The following is a 16,650-nucleotide window of genomic DNA, read 5'->3' on the forward strand; positions in this document are numbered from 1 at the left end:
GACTGTATGGCTTGTCTGTTTGGTTTCAACAGCTTTTTCACAAGTCTCAATCTGTTGTAAATAATGTAGGTTTACCACACTACAGCCCACTTTGAATAAGTCCCCAAACATTTACCAGTTCAGATTTCCTAGCATTTTCCTGTGCAGCTGGTATTGGGTCGTTGTATTACTTGTATTGTAATACTTGAAATGTATTTGCTTACGATTGTAAGTCGCCCTGGATAAGGGCGTCTGCTAAAGAAATAAATAATAATAATAATAATAATAATAATAATAATAATAATAAAATTATTTCCGGGGAGCAGGGGATCCCAATACTTGCTGCACCGGAAGTGAACTGCTGTCATTGGGCATGACAAATGCCCAAATCCAACTTAATCTGGAAAACTAAATCTAAAACAAAAGGACAGGAAGGCTAAGCAAGTCTCAGACTACCTAATGTAACCTTGGATAGATTGGTCTAGGTTTAGTGCTAAATCTGGTTCAGAGAACCACTCCATTGAAGTGATTATGCTATTGAAATACAAGAGGTTTAGAAGCCTTGGTTAGGAGCCCCAAAACTAGTTACATGTTGGAGGTGATACCTCGGGAGTTTCGAAACACTATTTCACTGTTTTTTTCAAATGGGCAGCTTTGACAGCAACTCTGGTAAGGTTCACAAGACCTCACCTGCTGTCCATACTGCATAGCCCCCATGCTTCCTGGGGTGCGGCCCTGCATGCTCATTGGGTAGCGTTGGGGGGTGGGGGGTCCGTAGCCCTGTCCCGGGTACGAGGCCCCCTGCTGCGGCCCTGGGGGAGGCCCCTGCTGGGAATACGCCCCAGGGTACGGCTGGCCTCTCATCTTCCCCATCTGGTCCATCGGGCTTGAAGGCTAGAAAAAAAAATATATACACATATATATATATATATATATAATTTAGAGACAGCTCACACTACACATGCTATACAAGCAGGAACTAGACCATTAATTTTTTTGTAATCCATTCTGGTCCAGTTTAAAATAGGGAGAGAAAAAAAAGTAACACAGTTGTCATCAAACACATTGAACAGTTCATTGGGAAACTTCAGATAGATGAGGGCTGGTTCATTTTCTATTTCACAGTTGACAAAGCAAATTAACTTCAGACTGGTTAGAAGTGAGTTCATTACCCATAGCCAATCTAGAGAAGCAAATATGCTACACATATACCTTTTAAGATCACATCCCAATAAAATTACAAACAATCCCAAAAAGCCTTTTTAAAGCACACTAGGTGGTGTACAGTCTGACTCTCTTCAGTATCGAATCACCTACAGTAAAGCCAAGGTCTCAAACTGTGCTGAAGGAGTCCCAGAGAGAATGAATGACTAGATGCATAAGCCTCATGTGTTCCACACGACAGCAATCCCCACCCTCCCCTTGCACTGGTCTTCACACCAAAGTGTGCTGCCCCTGGTCTCCCGTGTGCGTTACACAGAAGAGCAGCGGATTCCCTTGTCTGCTGGGTTATCCTGAACAATCATTTGGGTAAAGGGGGGGGGGCTGGATCAGGTTTCTGGCCCCCGCTTCCATTCCCCAACGATGGATGGCACTTCAGAATCCGAAAGCCACTGCTTCACTTTCAAGACAAAAGTTGAATTGCTTCCCACGGTTATTAACCTGAATTTTACCTCACTCAGCTTTAGTTAAGGAAGTTGACAACAGTGCTATTTATAGCTCATCTCAAATTGAGGGCAGTCTGCCGAAAATTTAACACATCCCAGCTGTACTCCTGCTTGAACCAGGGCCAAAGGAGTTTTTTTTTTTTTTTTTTTTTTTTTTTTTTTCAATAAAGCAATCTTGGCACAGAATGAATGACACCAGTAGTATATGGAGAGGGAGGGAGGGAGGGAGGAGTAGGGCTATGGAGTATGGTGATGTTGACCTGGGTAGAATAAAAGACCTTGTATTAGACACTCCACTCCAGCTTTTCAATCCAGCCCCCTTCCCCCCACCCCCCCTCCTTCTGTTTCTGCCCTTTCCTCCTCCTGGTGAAACGGATCAATAGCAGATAGGAGGGCAGTCCTCTTTACCCTGGTGGGACAGTGCATTGTACTGCGACCAGGAACAAAACCAAGTGAAGCCTTCACTGGGCTCCTGCCTTAACCAGCATAGGGAATCCTACCACTCTGACAGCAGAGTCAAGATTCTGCTCCATTATTTTAAAAACAGGTTATTAAAATGAGTTATGGAACAACTGTTAAATAATGTTGGTATTCAGGTGGAAAAAAGGCACCCTACTACCAAGTTTGGTGTTTCAATGGACTGCTAAAAACACATTGATTCTGCTAGACAGAAAGCAGTTTTCCTTTTTTTTTAAGGCACTATCAGCCTATCCCATCCCTCCTTTTAATAACTTTGCCCAGATTAAGGCTTGCTTTCCTTGTAGTCATCCCATCCCATGCTTTGCCTGTAAACTACCTGCACACATGTACTATCCTGCTATTTTTGCAGTTTAGATAAAGCTTGTAAACAAGAAAACGTGTTTAAAACCCCATTGCCAAAACATCTGTCTGATTTCTACAGAAATGTTCATTATATAGTAGATTACAAATTTCCATGTAACTTCACTCTCATTTCATTAAGACATGCAGGGGCGAGTATTTACATTGACTGTAGCAGGCTACATTCACCTTGGTGTTTGTTTTTACACTTTCTGTATTAAAATGATTAAGGCATCTTGCAAACCAACATCTTTACAAGCAGATCACGCACTGAGATCTGCGTTTAGGAGCAACTACAGTACAGGAATGGAAGACAATAGCAACAGGAGTCATCTGTGGTCAATCAGAATTACAATTCCAGCAGAACTGTTTGCTGAAGTTTCAAATACAATGCTATTTTGTTAAAGTACAATGAGTCACAATTCTGCAGTAATTACAATTACACTAAAAAAAGTATAACATGACACACATTAACTATAAATAAGCAAGCAATAAATCACAGGTACAAATACAGAAACATACTATATAACATTTTGGGGTTACTAAAAGTGGTTGAAAATACATAAATGATCGGATTGCAAATGTGTAATTGAACTCAATTATGTGGTATAATTACAATTCTGCAGGTGTGCCAAGGTTCAGCTACAATTACAATGTAATTGCAATTAATTACAAATTGCACAGTTACAATTGTAACTCTCAGGCCTGCACAGGACTTCACTAACAATCCTGCTCTGCACTGAAGCTTGTTCAAGTTCCATTTAATAGTGAAGGGAACAAAAAAAAAAAACAATAAAAATAGATCATTTAATTAATCCAATGATTATTTCATCGTGGCTTCTGTTCGATACAAAAATCAGTTTCTTCCAAACCATAAATGGAAGTATATTAAACTGAATCAGAACCTCCAATTACAACCCGCGAGTATTCATCTTCCATCTTGCTTTGACAGACACTACCTTGCTTTTCAGTTATCCAAGCACAGGCTGTGTCAAATTCTTCATATTCTAAAACAGATGTCAAAAAAAAAGATCTAATTTGTGAACAAGGGAACCTCCCAACAATGACTATACAGAGAATCAGTATATATGTATATAAAAGAGGCACAAGACGGATGATACAGAAGGCATACCTAGTAAAACAATGATGCTTATTCAGCAATACTAATATAAACAAGTACACAGGTTTAGTTTTTCTATTGTTGGGTGGTTTTATAGTAAATGGAAGATTTTTTATTTCTTTAAGTATGTACTAACCCTGATCGTGTTTTTAGTTAACATTTCGGAATACTGGATCAAAGCATTCCACTGAACCACCGGGAAGACGCGCTTTCAACTCGGCATGAAAATATTTCAGACACTCCATCCAATAAAGGACTAAATATTGCTAACATTCACCAATTGTTGCCTTGTTACCCATTCATAATCCAGGGCGTTAAGACCTGACTCACAGAATCGAATGTACAGGATGGCATACCGTACTGGGCCAGGATTGCTGATGCACTTAGTCAAATCCCACTGTCACTTCAATACTGTGAAAGCATGTGAAGGCAGATTTTAGGGGTACACAGATTCTGATATAGAACAGCTTCTGATTCAATGACGGAAGTGGCAATCTAGAAAATCAACGCTTCACTTACAGGGATGGAACCAGGATTGAGGGGAGGGTGGGGAGCACTTAACATATTAAATGCCTCACTTAAGACCTTCGAATGACAACACCCTATTCATTCCATAATTGTACTACATGAATTCAGTTACAGGGATGATCGATTCCTTGTTTTACTACATGAGCAGTTTCACATCCTGAAATGGGTACTCTTTTTCACTGTACGCACAACTGTTGCTGTGTTGCAAGTTCAGTGAATTGCTCTTCCTTCTACTGAGCTATTGCGCCAAAGTGTCTCTTCCTCGGTCTTGTGGCTGCAAACCAGCACTGCCTCCAGCTCAGCATCCAGCCTCTTTCACTGTTCACATCTCATTTGTGTGTGTAAGAAGTGAACTCTATTTACTCTAAATAACCAAGAAATAATCACAGGTACAAATACAGAAACATATGGAACTTTTTTCTTCAAAAAAATGGGGTCACAAAGTGGTTGAAAAAGAATAATGACTGCTCGATGTAAAACCCAATATGGAACTTGGAAAGGTGTGTAATTGATGGTATCATTACAATGACATTGTAATTGCAGTTACAGATTACACAATTACAATTCTAATTGACCCAAGGTCTGGTTACTACACCTTTCTAAGGTAGGTATTTAACAATATAGTCTGCTCTGGTCTCCAAGCGATTCTTTTTACACTACAGAGCCAAGCAAAATGATTCAAAGACATGAACATTCATGTGCAGGATGTTGAAGCGACTCAAGTTTAGAAAACAAGATGAGAAAGTATGCTTGTTCCTAAATGTGCATTTACTGAGCCCAAAGGACAGCAACAGAACAGGACAAACAAAACCACACACACCTGACCCTATGATCACAAAAACTAACTGGTGCAGAAATATTACAGCATCAGGTGTCAGCGCAGGAATTTAAATGACCTAATCAAGCACAGTCACAACTAGCAGCACATTAACAACTGGCTATTCAGTGCATTCATTCAATTAAAAAAAAACAGATAAAAACAAGCAAGAACAGGTTTCAGTCTACTTTGAGTGTTAAAATTCCAGGCTTTGATTAGCCTGCCATTCAAAACCATGACATCTTTATACCCATACAAGCTAAAACAGAAAATTACTTTAAAAATCTGAATGCCAAATTTTTAATACATATTTATTCAATCTGTATTCCCATGCATGTATATATGCAAGCCTTCCACTTTGCACAGCTGTAGGGCTTAGTCATCTAATCAATGGCTGGAGGAAAACCTCTTTCCTGTTAAACACATTAAAAAAAAGCACATGGCTAATCTGCATAAAAGAAAGCCAAAGTACTCTTGGCAGAAAAGGTTGTGCTGTTTGGAATGTCTCACGGCAGGACGGGCTGCTGTCTGGGGGGAGGGGGAGACTTGGCGCAGTGCCTGATAGCAGTGATAGCGCTGAATCAAACAGATGGACTGAGGACAGACGATAAACAACGGCTGCTCATGTGACCCAACACATGGCACAGAGAGAGCACAGACTATTGTTCTACCAGCAAAGAAGCAATCAAACAAGAAAGGCTGATTTGTTTCAATGCAGACAGCCACACAGAGAGAGAGCTTGGCCAAAAAAAACCTCCAACCTTTTTTTTTTTTTTTACGCACACTGGTAATGGAAATGTAATTCTTAAATTAAAAGTTGCAATGAACAGATTGCAAATTGTTAAGATGCAAGTTTAACATTGACCATTAACAACAATTCATCTTGTAGTGAAAACTGTCGTAGTGTAAACGTAATTGGGTCAACAGCCAATAGGAGGGAAAAAAAAAAAACAGGGAAACTGGAGGAGGTTTGCATCTATATTAACTACTGGTTTCTCACTGAAGTGCCTTGACTATTAGGAACGGTTCTACTACAAGATCTGCTAAATTGGATTCTGGATTCAGCTACTTTTACAGTCTTTCCCTTAAATTCACCAAGAGCAAAATGTGAAGCAACATACTGTGTTTGGTGCTGATTTCATGTACATCACAAAGAACTAGTACTGCCCCTACTATAGGAAACCAGGACACTCAAACCACAGGAAGAGTAACGTTTGTTGCTCAGTCAATGTTATATATACAGCCTCCCTTTGGACCTCATGTCCTCTATGTTAAGTGTGCAATCTGTTGTAGTACATTAACATGGGCACAGCTTGACCAATGTGCTATTGAAAGAGTGTGCAGCGTGGAATACCAGCGCATGAACTGATTCTCAAAATGCTGAAAAACCCAAAATCGAATTACAGCTGCAACAAAATCATGCTTGGAATGTATTAATGCAAATCGAATGCCTTAACAGAACAACTTCAAATCACAGAGGGAAGATGGCTGGCATTTTTCTTGCCTGTCAAGTAAAACATTTGATTTCACTGGAAGCTGAAAATCTGTTTCATAGATTAAACATGTAAACCTTTTGTGTAAACTATCACTTATCACACATTTTCTTTGCAGTATGTATAGTCATTTGAATTCATTGAATTTTACATTAATTTTACATACAATCATTTTTTTAGGTTACAATGGATCAATAACACCATAAATGAAAACATTAATGAATGCAAGATCCTTACAGTACATTAATAGTTGAAATAAAATGCACTTTAGGAATTTCATTTTTGTTTGGTATTAAAACATTTGCAGCCTTATTTTAGCGATACAACCTTCGAAAGAAGTTTTTGCTTAAAAGGTTGTGATTTCATTGTGAGAAATGTTTGTAGCATTTTTGTAGAACAATTAAAAACGCAACAGGTAGCAACATTAGCGAGCCAGGGGGGGGGAAGGGGGGCAGGATGATAACGTAACACCATCGTCCTTTTGGCTGGGTACCTTAGCCAAGTGATCACCCTACAAAACACACCACAATTCAAAATGACATGAACCATGACCACCAAAAGAGGTGGTTTCATTTCCAAACCCTTAGTTCTGCCTCTCAACAAGTAGACCCATACGTTTCTATTAACTGTCAATTCCCAGTAAACGTGCCGTCTGTCTGTCTTTACTGACACATCCTCGCCATGCATCTCAAAACCCCAAATATTGTATCTTTAAAAGCAGCAAACGTTTAAGTCATTTGTCAGGGACAGAAAGCAGAGGCTAGCGTTGGAGACAGATTCATTAATAAATGTAAGCCGGCAATGAAAGTTGATATAAAACGAGATGAAGAAGATGGGCAACCTAATGCCATGCTTACACACTGGGCAGTCTGTTGCAAAGTTTACTCCGACACTGCACTTCATTTTTTAGATGTGATAGAAAAAAAAAAAGAAAAATCGGAGTATCGTACCTACGCAAATGAGAAAGAAAAAATGCCCTGCACCAAAATATCACAAATCTTCTTAGCTATGGGCCTCAGAACAACTTTTTATTTAAGTGCTTTGTGATGATGGTCCACTATGAAAGGCGCTATATAAAATAAAGATTGATTGATATGCGATCTCCCATTCTGGTGGCTAACAGAACGAGCTGTTAAGTAGCATCCTGTACAAACGTCCAGGCAAACTTGTTAAGTAAGCGGTTCTAGAGAGATTGCTTTGACTACCTTGTCCTATGACGATGACCTGGATTTCTACCTTAAAAAGGTTTATAACAATTGAATGGTCAAATGGAATTAATATTTAACAAAAGCTTAATTGAAAACGTCCTGGTTTTGTGAGGATCTTGCATTGATCTCAAAGTTAAATCACTTACCACTGCAATTTAATAATGGTATTTTAATTTTGTAATCATACAGCAAATCACTTATTGTAAATGTGTACATTTTTAAATGCCAAACCAAAAGTTGAAATGTTTAATATTTTAACACGTAGATCAACAGCCTTCGTGCAATCTCTATACCAAGAGTCACCACATTTGGAAGAGGTTTGAGATATATAGGTAGAAGAAATAAAATAAAAGATGTGTCACATGCATTTTTATCCAAACCCCTGACCAAATTACCCCAGTCAACAAAGGGAAGCCTCACACTGCCCTTGCTGCTGCTTTCCTTCACAAATCCAATTTTAAAGGAAGTCCTGGCAAAGCAAATCAAAGACAGGCTATCCCTCTACCTGCAAAAGTACACACAGTGCCACAGGCTCAACAGCACCGCATCAACAATAAAACAGTCATTCACATGCACAGACTCCCCCCACGATGTGTGGAAAGCAGTATGAATGAAATAACGGGAGCCTGGCTGCTAATAACGGCTCTCCAGGTAAATGATTAGAGTATTCCCCAGAATGTTTTCAATGTGATCCTTGTTAAACTGGCCAGCATGCTGCAATTACTCCAGCCTCCCCAAGACTACTAAAACAGAGATTGTGCCTCAGATTGCATGGTTTGAGAATTTTAGTAACTGAATTACTGACGGGGTGGCTTTGTGTGATCCGCGGCTCAGACTGCAAAAAGGTCTTTTTAAATAGAATTCCCCACCAGGAAAGGAGAGACAAACCTCAGACAAGTACCACTGGCTGAATGAACCACAATAAATAAAGGGGCTGCCGATTCCATAATTCAGATTCAATTCTAAATGTCACACTGTTGATAGTAAAGGTTATTCCAATTGAGAAAATATTAAACTAGAATTGCACACGTGTAAAATGTTGATGTTCTCTGCATGCATAACCTAATTATCTGACAAGAATTTTATTTAAAAGGTTTGCCTCATGACTTCTTGGAGCAAATCTGGCCACATGAAAGTAGCCCTGGCTGCTGGTGGCAAAGCCACTGGTCTTGAATCAAAGAGATTCGGGACTACAAGGCAGTAAAGAATCAAAGCATGGTCTTAGACAGGAAATGACAGTGAGCTTGTGATTAAAACGACTTGCTGAGATGAACTCTCAGCATCAATCTCACACCTTTTTTCTGTCTATGTTAAGATGCCAATTTTAGATCAATCCTATAATGGGTTACCATTTACAAGGCTTCACATCGAATCAATATATAGTAACTGAATGTACTTAAACATTTTGAATTGTCATTCCAACCAGCACAAGTTGTTTGATATGAAAGAACTGATACTCTGATTAAACACTTGGAATTCAACTATTGTCAGTCTACTGTCTCACCAGAGACACTATGGATGAACTCCTGTACAATTACCAAGTTAAACTTGATTATAGGAAAGAAAACTCACGAGACTCTGAATTAGACGTCCATAGGTTTTCTGTTGGAGAATATGGATTCCCATTTCAATCACAAGCTGCAGCAATACCAGAACTACATCTTCACTGGTGCCTCTCACCAAAGCACATGTAGCACAACAGTGATCTTTACTATGTATTTTGTCAATGCTGGTGGTTTTTTCACCTAAATTGAATTGAACTGCATTGCAAATCTGCTGGCACTTTTGCGCCCAGTCTGGGTCTGCACCCAGGCGATATGATGTGGTGCTGAATTTTCTCTGCCTATGCCAGTGGAAAAAGAGGTATGAAAAGGTCCAAAGCACGAATAGTTTTAATCCCACTTGCGGGAAGTGGCCAATTTTGGCTGGGCAGTTGCAGTCCTAGGATTAGGTGAAATCGGATTGGAGATTTTATCAACATTAACCACAGAAAACAACTCATTTCAGACTGTATGGAAATCCCTGTGTCTTTCCTTTTAAAAGGACAATTTTAAGAGTCCCTTTAGAGCAGGTTTGAGTATTTTTCCCCTCTTGGAAGCAAAGAGCCATTAACCTTGTTGAAAGGGTTTAAAAACACCAAAAAAGAAACTGCATGTCATTTACCTTCACCAGAGAAGACAAGACAGCACAGTTAAATCATCATTTAATTATGCTTTTCAAAATTACTAAATCAAGCTAGGGATTTGAAGGGCAATTTAAAAGAAACGCACAAATTAGGTTTAAGCTAATGACCTCTTGCCCTGGTATAATTGCCAGAGGCTTCCATTTAAAAAAAAAAATGTGTGTGTGTGATATTTATATATATAATTAATTAAATTTGGGAATAATTAACAGTAAACGCATACTAGAGGGATTTATTACACAATATATTCAACTGTTCATCCACAAATACAGAATTATAGGCCATGTCTGTGACTATACTGCTTCGAGTATTGTTTAAATAAGTATCATCAGTCTGATCAAACTTGTGAAACTGTCCTATGTTTTGACTTCCAACTTGTGCTGAGGAGTTTGTCACTTAAACTCAAATCACTGTTGCTTGCTTAAACCTACCCCCTATACAAAACCGTTTATGCACCAAGCCCTTCCTCCATTTTCAAATAGAACAGGTATTGTAATGCAACCAACACAATGACAACCAGAAGGGATGGAAAGAATACTCCTGCTTATCAGTTTCACCCATTCCACGTTTTAATACGAGCTCGATGAGCCACTGTATATAGTAACAAGCTCAGGTGTGTGTCAGCTGTAAATGTTCACAATAACCATGATTATCAGCTGAATAAATATGTAAATTTTCTTGGAATTGATCAAATTAGAGCTATATATACTTGAGCAGCATGAATCCTGCTTCTACAAGTCAGTTTAGAGAGAAATCAATTTGTCTAGACAAGCACTTTTAATAAATGTTATGAAACAACAGCTGCAAAATACAATCAAATTTGTTTGTTTGACAGCTTTTCAAAATATAGGCTACTCATTAAAGTGTTTAAAAAATGCTTTCCAGATTCAAAAATACTTGCAAGCCAAAAGCGTTTCTGTTTATGATAATTATCTAACTGATACACGACTGGAAGAAAAACAAGTTTAGACTGTTGCAATATCATTTATATTAAATTAAAATGCTATAGTGTTTGTAGTACTCATGTCTGTAGTTTAAAATAAAGAAACAGAAAAAGGAAGTTGAGGTAATATTAAACGTTTGCCATAAGGTTTTTTTTTTTTGCATGAGAATTGCAATTACACTTAAAAGTACGCTAAACTGTCAACATGAGAAATAGGCAAAAGGTCCACTTTTCTACAGTAATTTAAAGTGAGATATATATTTTTATTTTATAAGGACCATTAAATGCGTTTGTGATAGAAAGCCAGTCCTGCTTTGCCAATGCAAAATTTAGGCTCAAAATTAAACCAAGACCAAGTTAAAAGCAAGCATCAATAATTACATACAACTTCCAGCTGCATATCCTTGCACATAACAAGTGATGGCATTTGTAATGTTGCTGTGTTTCAGGTTGATCCTTGCTACATTTTTATTTACATTCCTTAAGTTAATGTTATGTTTGAACTTCTCTGCTCAGATTTTGATTTTGCTCTGCCTCAGTCATATTTTGATCTTGCAGAAACACATTGATATGAATCTGGATGGTGATCTTTAGATGGGTGAAGAGATTAGTGTTATTCCTTGCATGGTATTGTCAAAAAAAAACAGTTCAGTGCCGCTTACTGCGTCAATGCAGAGTTACTGTTACACACAAGCGTATCATATTGGGTAACGGAAGATGCGATCACCATTAATCATTTTTTACCACAATAAAGTTAGATGCAAAGAATGTAAATGGATAATATCACAATAAATGGATTATTGTTCAACATGTTCATTTGTGGAGTTCTGGGTTTATTTCACTCATGAAGATGACTGCAGACAACCCACCTGCCCAATGACTGCAAACAAAACATGCATTAAAAAAAAAAAATAATAAATGACATTTAGATTTGTTACAGCTAAGTGCAAGCGTGAAGCCAGGAGTGATCCGTCAAGTTCATTCAATGAATTCAGTTTGAAATCCTCCAAAAACAACAGGCGGAAGAATAAAACAAACACGTTTAGTGATCACTACTTATACTAATAGTGGGCCCAATTGTTTATTTTATTAATATTTTATTTATAATATATATATTAACCACTTAACCACAATGAGGTGCTGACCATATAAAGGGGATTGTACATTAAAACAAAAGTCTATGTATGTATAGTGACTTCATTTGTATATGTTCTTACAACCAAATTTATAACAGATCTAAAAAAAAAAAAACCCACATTGGGCAATACACCAATATCCACAAATAAAAGTAACAACTTTGATCTTAACCTCCTTAAATTCATTTTGCACAGTATAAATTCCCAAAAAAGATCTAATCGGGAATAGAATACTAGATGCATAAACCCTAAACTCAAACCATTATGTTGTCACTAGAGCCAACTTCATTTAAAGTTTAAAACCCATCAAGGCTCCTCTCATTCTTTTCCAAAAGAAATGATCCAATCATCCCTGAACTCATGATGTCAACAAGCACAGAATACAAGAAAGTTTAGAAATCGTGAAGGTTTGTGACAAATGGGAAGAACTGCATTTACTCAAATATTAGCTTGTGAATAGAGCTGTAAAACATGTATGCATCCCACAAAAATACCATTTTAAAAAGCATTCCTTTTAGTTTTGATTGCAGAGCGATGACAAAGCTCGCTGGCCTCCTTGCTATTCTACTGCACTGTAATGGGTTGGATTGTTTGAATTACTAAACTGTAGAGTGAAATCAAGGCTTTAGGTGAAGTTGACTTTATAGAATCTCCTGTAAAACACCACATAACCCTGACACTGTAGCTTCAAGACATTTTTGGAGTATAAAATGCAATGCACTTAACAGACTTGTGTGAAGATACAATGAGCAGTTTAAAACCTTTTTGGTTACCTGGCATGGCGGGCACAATAAACAGTCTTCATTCCTTTAAAACAAATATTTTATTTTATAGGGTTACAGGACGGTGTATGTGGGTAATACTGGCATGAGTAGAAGTGAACAGACCAAGGCTGAAAGCAGAGATCTGTTTACGAGCTGCGAGTGCTGATACAACCCATACCCAGACACACGCAGTCCCATAAACCTATTATATACAGCTTTATTAATACACACGTTCAAGAGACAGCTGCAGTTCTTTTAATTAGCAGCAATAAGGTGCTGCTGCAATGCAAGTTTAATGTATATATTTGCAAGCAGCATCAATTACATGTACATAAACTTTTTTTTTTTTTTAATTGTAAAAACAGGATTACTGTTATACATTAATGTATTTTTAAACTGTGAATGTTTTATTCCATTTATATGGACTACCTGTAAGATAATAGGATTTTCAAACAAATATAAAACTAGTAGCTATGGTGACATCCCAGTAAATTATGCAAATAAGTACCATCGAAGGTTCAAACCTTCATTCGGTAACGTGTTCCGAATCTTCGAAGGTCAAAATGTACCCTTCGTTACAGCCCTACTACAAATAAAGGGGTTTTGAACAGACCCCTTTAGCTTACAAGATAAAACATACGAAATAGTTAAAGTAACAGTCCAGCAAATGTCAAGCGAGAGTAATCCCATTTACAATCCTATTTTACTGGCATTGACGGACTCGTTGCTACACAGGTTCACTGCTGCGTAATCACCCGATAGAACACAGCATGGTAAAAACTTAAAGTGGCACAGCTGATGTCATGAGTAGGGTGTCTCCGTGATGTGTCGTGGAATACAGCAGGCGAAATGTGGGCCGACTGGCTGAAAGATCTTCAGCAGTCTGTCATTTAAAATTAAAAACGGTGCTGTATTCTGATCCGCAAATCTCAATTTTGATAACTGTTAAACATGTAACAATGAATGCATTTTCCAAGGGAGATCTAGGCATTAAAGTCTGTGAAAATCTCCAGTTAAAGACGCAAATTATCCGAGACTACTAAAGAAAAATGAATGATCTTTATTTGTGATACAATGCAGAGAAATTGAGCTGTCACTGTTCATGTTGATCAAACAGTTTGAACAAAAATGAAGTAAAAAAAAATTACATGCTCAACACACAATACGAGCACAAAATTGCAATGGCAGTCTAATAGCCAACGAACACACAAGCACCCTGCATATCTATTGACTGTTTATTACAATGTGCAATAGAGACCCAACTGAAGATACATTACTACATGTCAACTAAAGGTTAACACATTTCAGTATAACTGACATAAATCAGCAACCTTTCCCTGATAGTATAATTAATTACTATCTCTGCTAAAACATCCTTTGCACTGGAAGCTCATTAGGTAATTTCCTCCATCAGAGCCACCATGCAATCTGGGGCTGATGGATTTCACACTCCATCCCAGTATCACATGGAAATGGGGAATCGGTGGAGTTTGCTACAAAACGTTGCCCCAAATATAAATCTCAAATTATTTGTAGGTAATTTATTTTCGTTGATTAGGTATTGTGTTCAACAGACTAAACTGAAGGGTTAGTCATTCGCTAAATGTTGAAATTAAATAGAAATATCAGCCGCTAAATGCATTCAGAAAGTGACTTGAACCGTTTAAATTTAGGAAAATCTTTATTGGGGATTTGATGGAAACGGTTTCATACAATGTTTAATAACAGCTTTTGAATGTTAGTTTTACTTTATGGCACAAGTTGCTGCCTAGGTTGTGCTTTGTTGAATTTGCTTAAATGACACGTCTAGTTCACTTTAATTTACTGCAGATTATATAGGTTTCTAATATGAATCTACAGTTTAATAGTTACTTGCCGAAGGTTACCAGTGACACGACACTGCTGGTCAATGGTATAATTACCAGGCAACAGACCCACAGCACTGAATCTACTTTTTGTAGACCATTCCCAAGACACATACATTGAAAGCAGATGAGTAATTGCTGCTTACTTCCAGTGTAGATGGTTGTGTTGCAGTCTTCACCTGCCCCCATCCTGTCCTGTTTTACAACACTGCTAGCCTAGTGAGCCATGAACCTGACAGGAGTCCCCCTGAAGCCACACTGCAGAAGAGCAGCCAGTTTCTAAAAAGGACCGCTGTGTTCTTTTTTTTTTTATTATTTTGTGCAAGAAACCGAATGTAACTAGGCCAAGGGTCTGGGTTACGCAGAGTTCTCCCTTGCAAAAAACAGCACTCTCCACTCATCACCCCCGTCAAAGCACTCACTCTGATCACACTTAACCTGCTGATGCAATTAAGAGGAGCTGTGTTTCCACAGGATGACCCAGCTAACGCAACCCAACATTTTTTATAAAGCAATTTTGCTACTGCAAGGGTTTAATAGGGTCCTAGTCTTGTCCAGCACAAAGCAGCAAGAATGTACAAATATTTGTAAAGGTGTACACAAACTGCAGTAAACTAAACTGTAGCGCTTACTTACCCTTACTGGCAACTATGCCAAATTCACAAAAAGAAGCCAAATCTAGGAACCTGCTCTCCCGTTTAGTAAGCATTACAGAATGTACAAATGAAGCAAATGAACACCACACAATTTCAAGGCTGATCTCAGATTTCACTTTAAAGGTTTTATAAATGAGTCAACATGAAGCAGGGTAATATCAGGGGGTTAGTTGAACTCTTACGTCACTGACTTTAAAGCAATTATTTTTAGAAATCCTTGAAAAATCCTTTTAAAATGATAACGTCATTTTTACTAAGTCATCCGCCACATGGAAAGAAACAAGGTCACGGGTCAATGTGTATTTGTGCCACCGACACTTTCAAGTTTAAGTGTGGTTTAAGTATCGCATCACAAATGGTGGAAACGCCTCCCTAGAATTTGGTCCACTTCAGCTGCCCAGTCGTAAACTAAACTGAAGCTTGTAGACGGTAAACTTGATGTCCCTAAACAGAACTCTGAAATCTCAGCTGTAACGATGGCACAGGAAATACAACTAAAGGTAGTAAGCGCAAAGGAAAAAACATTGTTATTTGATTAAAATGTTATTTCACGACACAATCCACACTAGACCAGCCATTCTTTAAGACAGATCAGGCACCAAAGTCGTGGGTGGGCCGAGACAAAACGTACTGAAGACTAACATACATAAACACTAGACTTGACCAAGACTCACTTAAGACACTGAACTAATTATGAGATTAATGCCCCTCTCCAAGATCAGAGGAGAGCCTCTTCAGATCAAGAGGAGCCCTTTAAGAGAGAAAAAAAACCTTTCAACAGAAGCTCTCTTCTCCAGTTGGCTGCATACAATTGATCACTCAGGTCTGGGTTGTAGACTTTGAATTTACCATGAATGTGTTCTGCAATGGAATTTTATAGCTTATATGTTATGCATTTCAAAACAAAGTAAAATAATGACATTAGTAAAGCACATCTTTTAATTGGGGGTTAGTATCACATTTAATTGCAATCTGCATGGATATTTCCAGATTCACATTGAAACTCATCAGGTAGACTGCATAACTGCAAGGCTAAGCAATGCTTACCTCCAGTTCTGCACCTGATAACTGCTAAATATTTCAAGAACACATACAGACCCTTTGCAAACTCGTATTCATACACCAAGTAGCAATCTACCAAAACAATGTACAGGTGGTATCTTATAATAAAAAGGGTGTCTGTTGTAGAGATGGATTTGATTTGGGCTGCTTAGTGAGCAAAATGAGGTTTCTTATACACTAACAAACAGCCTATATAAACACACTACTAACTAACTTATTAGAAACCATGAAAAGACTGGACTCAAACAATTAAATCAGTGTCTGTTTTACACACAGGAATTCATCTGCAAACAGAAGATGCATTGGAATCTCTAATGGCAATGTTCAGGGTCTTAATCTTGATTTATAATGGGAGTGTGTAACCCTTTTCATATTTCAAAATCATAAAACTTTACAAAGTAGTCTTCTAAA

The 16,650-nt window shown here is 38.0% G+C and overlaps 1 protein-coding gene across 2 annotated transcripts in view; it reads right to left on the reverse strand.

Moving 5' to 3' along the window:
• The window catches only part of LOC117413246 (AT-rich interactive domain-containing protein 1A-like), a 58,443-nt gene that overhangs the window by 36,379 nt on the left and 5,414 nt on the right, over positions 1–16,650 (reverse strand). For both annotated transcript variants that reach the window (XM_058997548.1, XM_058997547.1), the window contains exon 2: positions 670–873. In XM_058997548.1, coding sequence (XP_058853531.1) covers positions 670–873 — 204 coding nt within the window. The remainder of the gene's footprint in view (positions 1–669; positions 874–16,650) is intronic.

Source organism: Acipenser ruthenus, chromosome 23, assembly GCF_902713425.1.
Source record: "Acipenser ruthenus chromosome 23, fAciRut3.2 maternal haplotype, whole genome shotgun sequence".
NCBI classification, from domain to species: Eukaryota; Metazoa; Chordata; class Actinopteri; order Acipenseriformes; family Acipenseridae; genus Acipenser; species Acipenser ruthenus.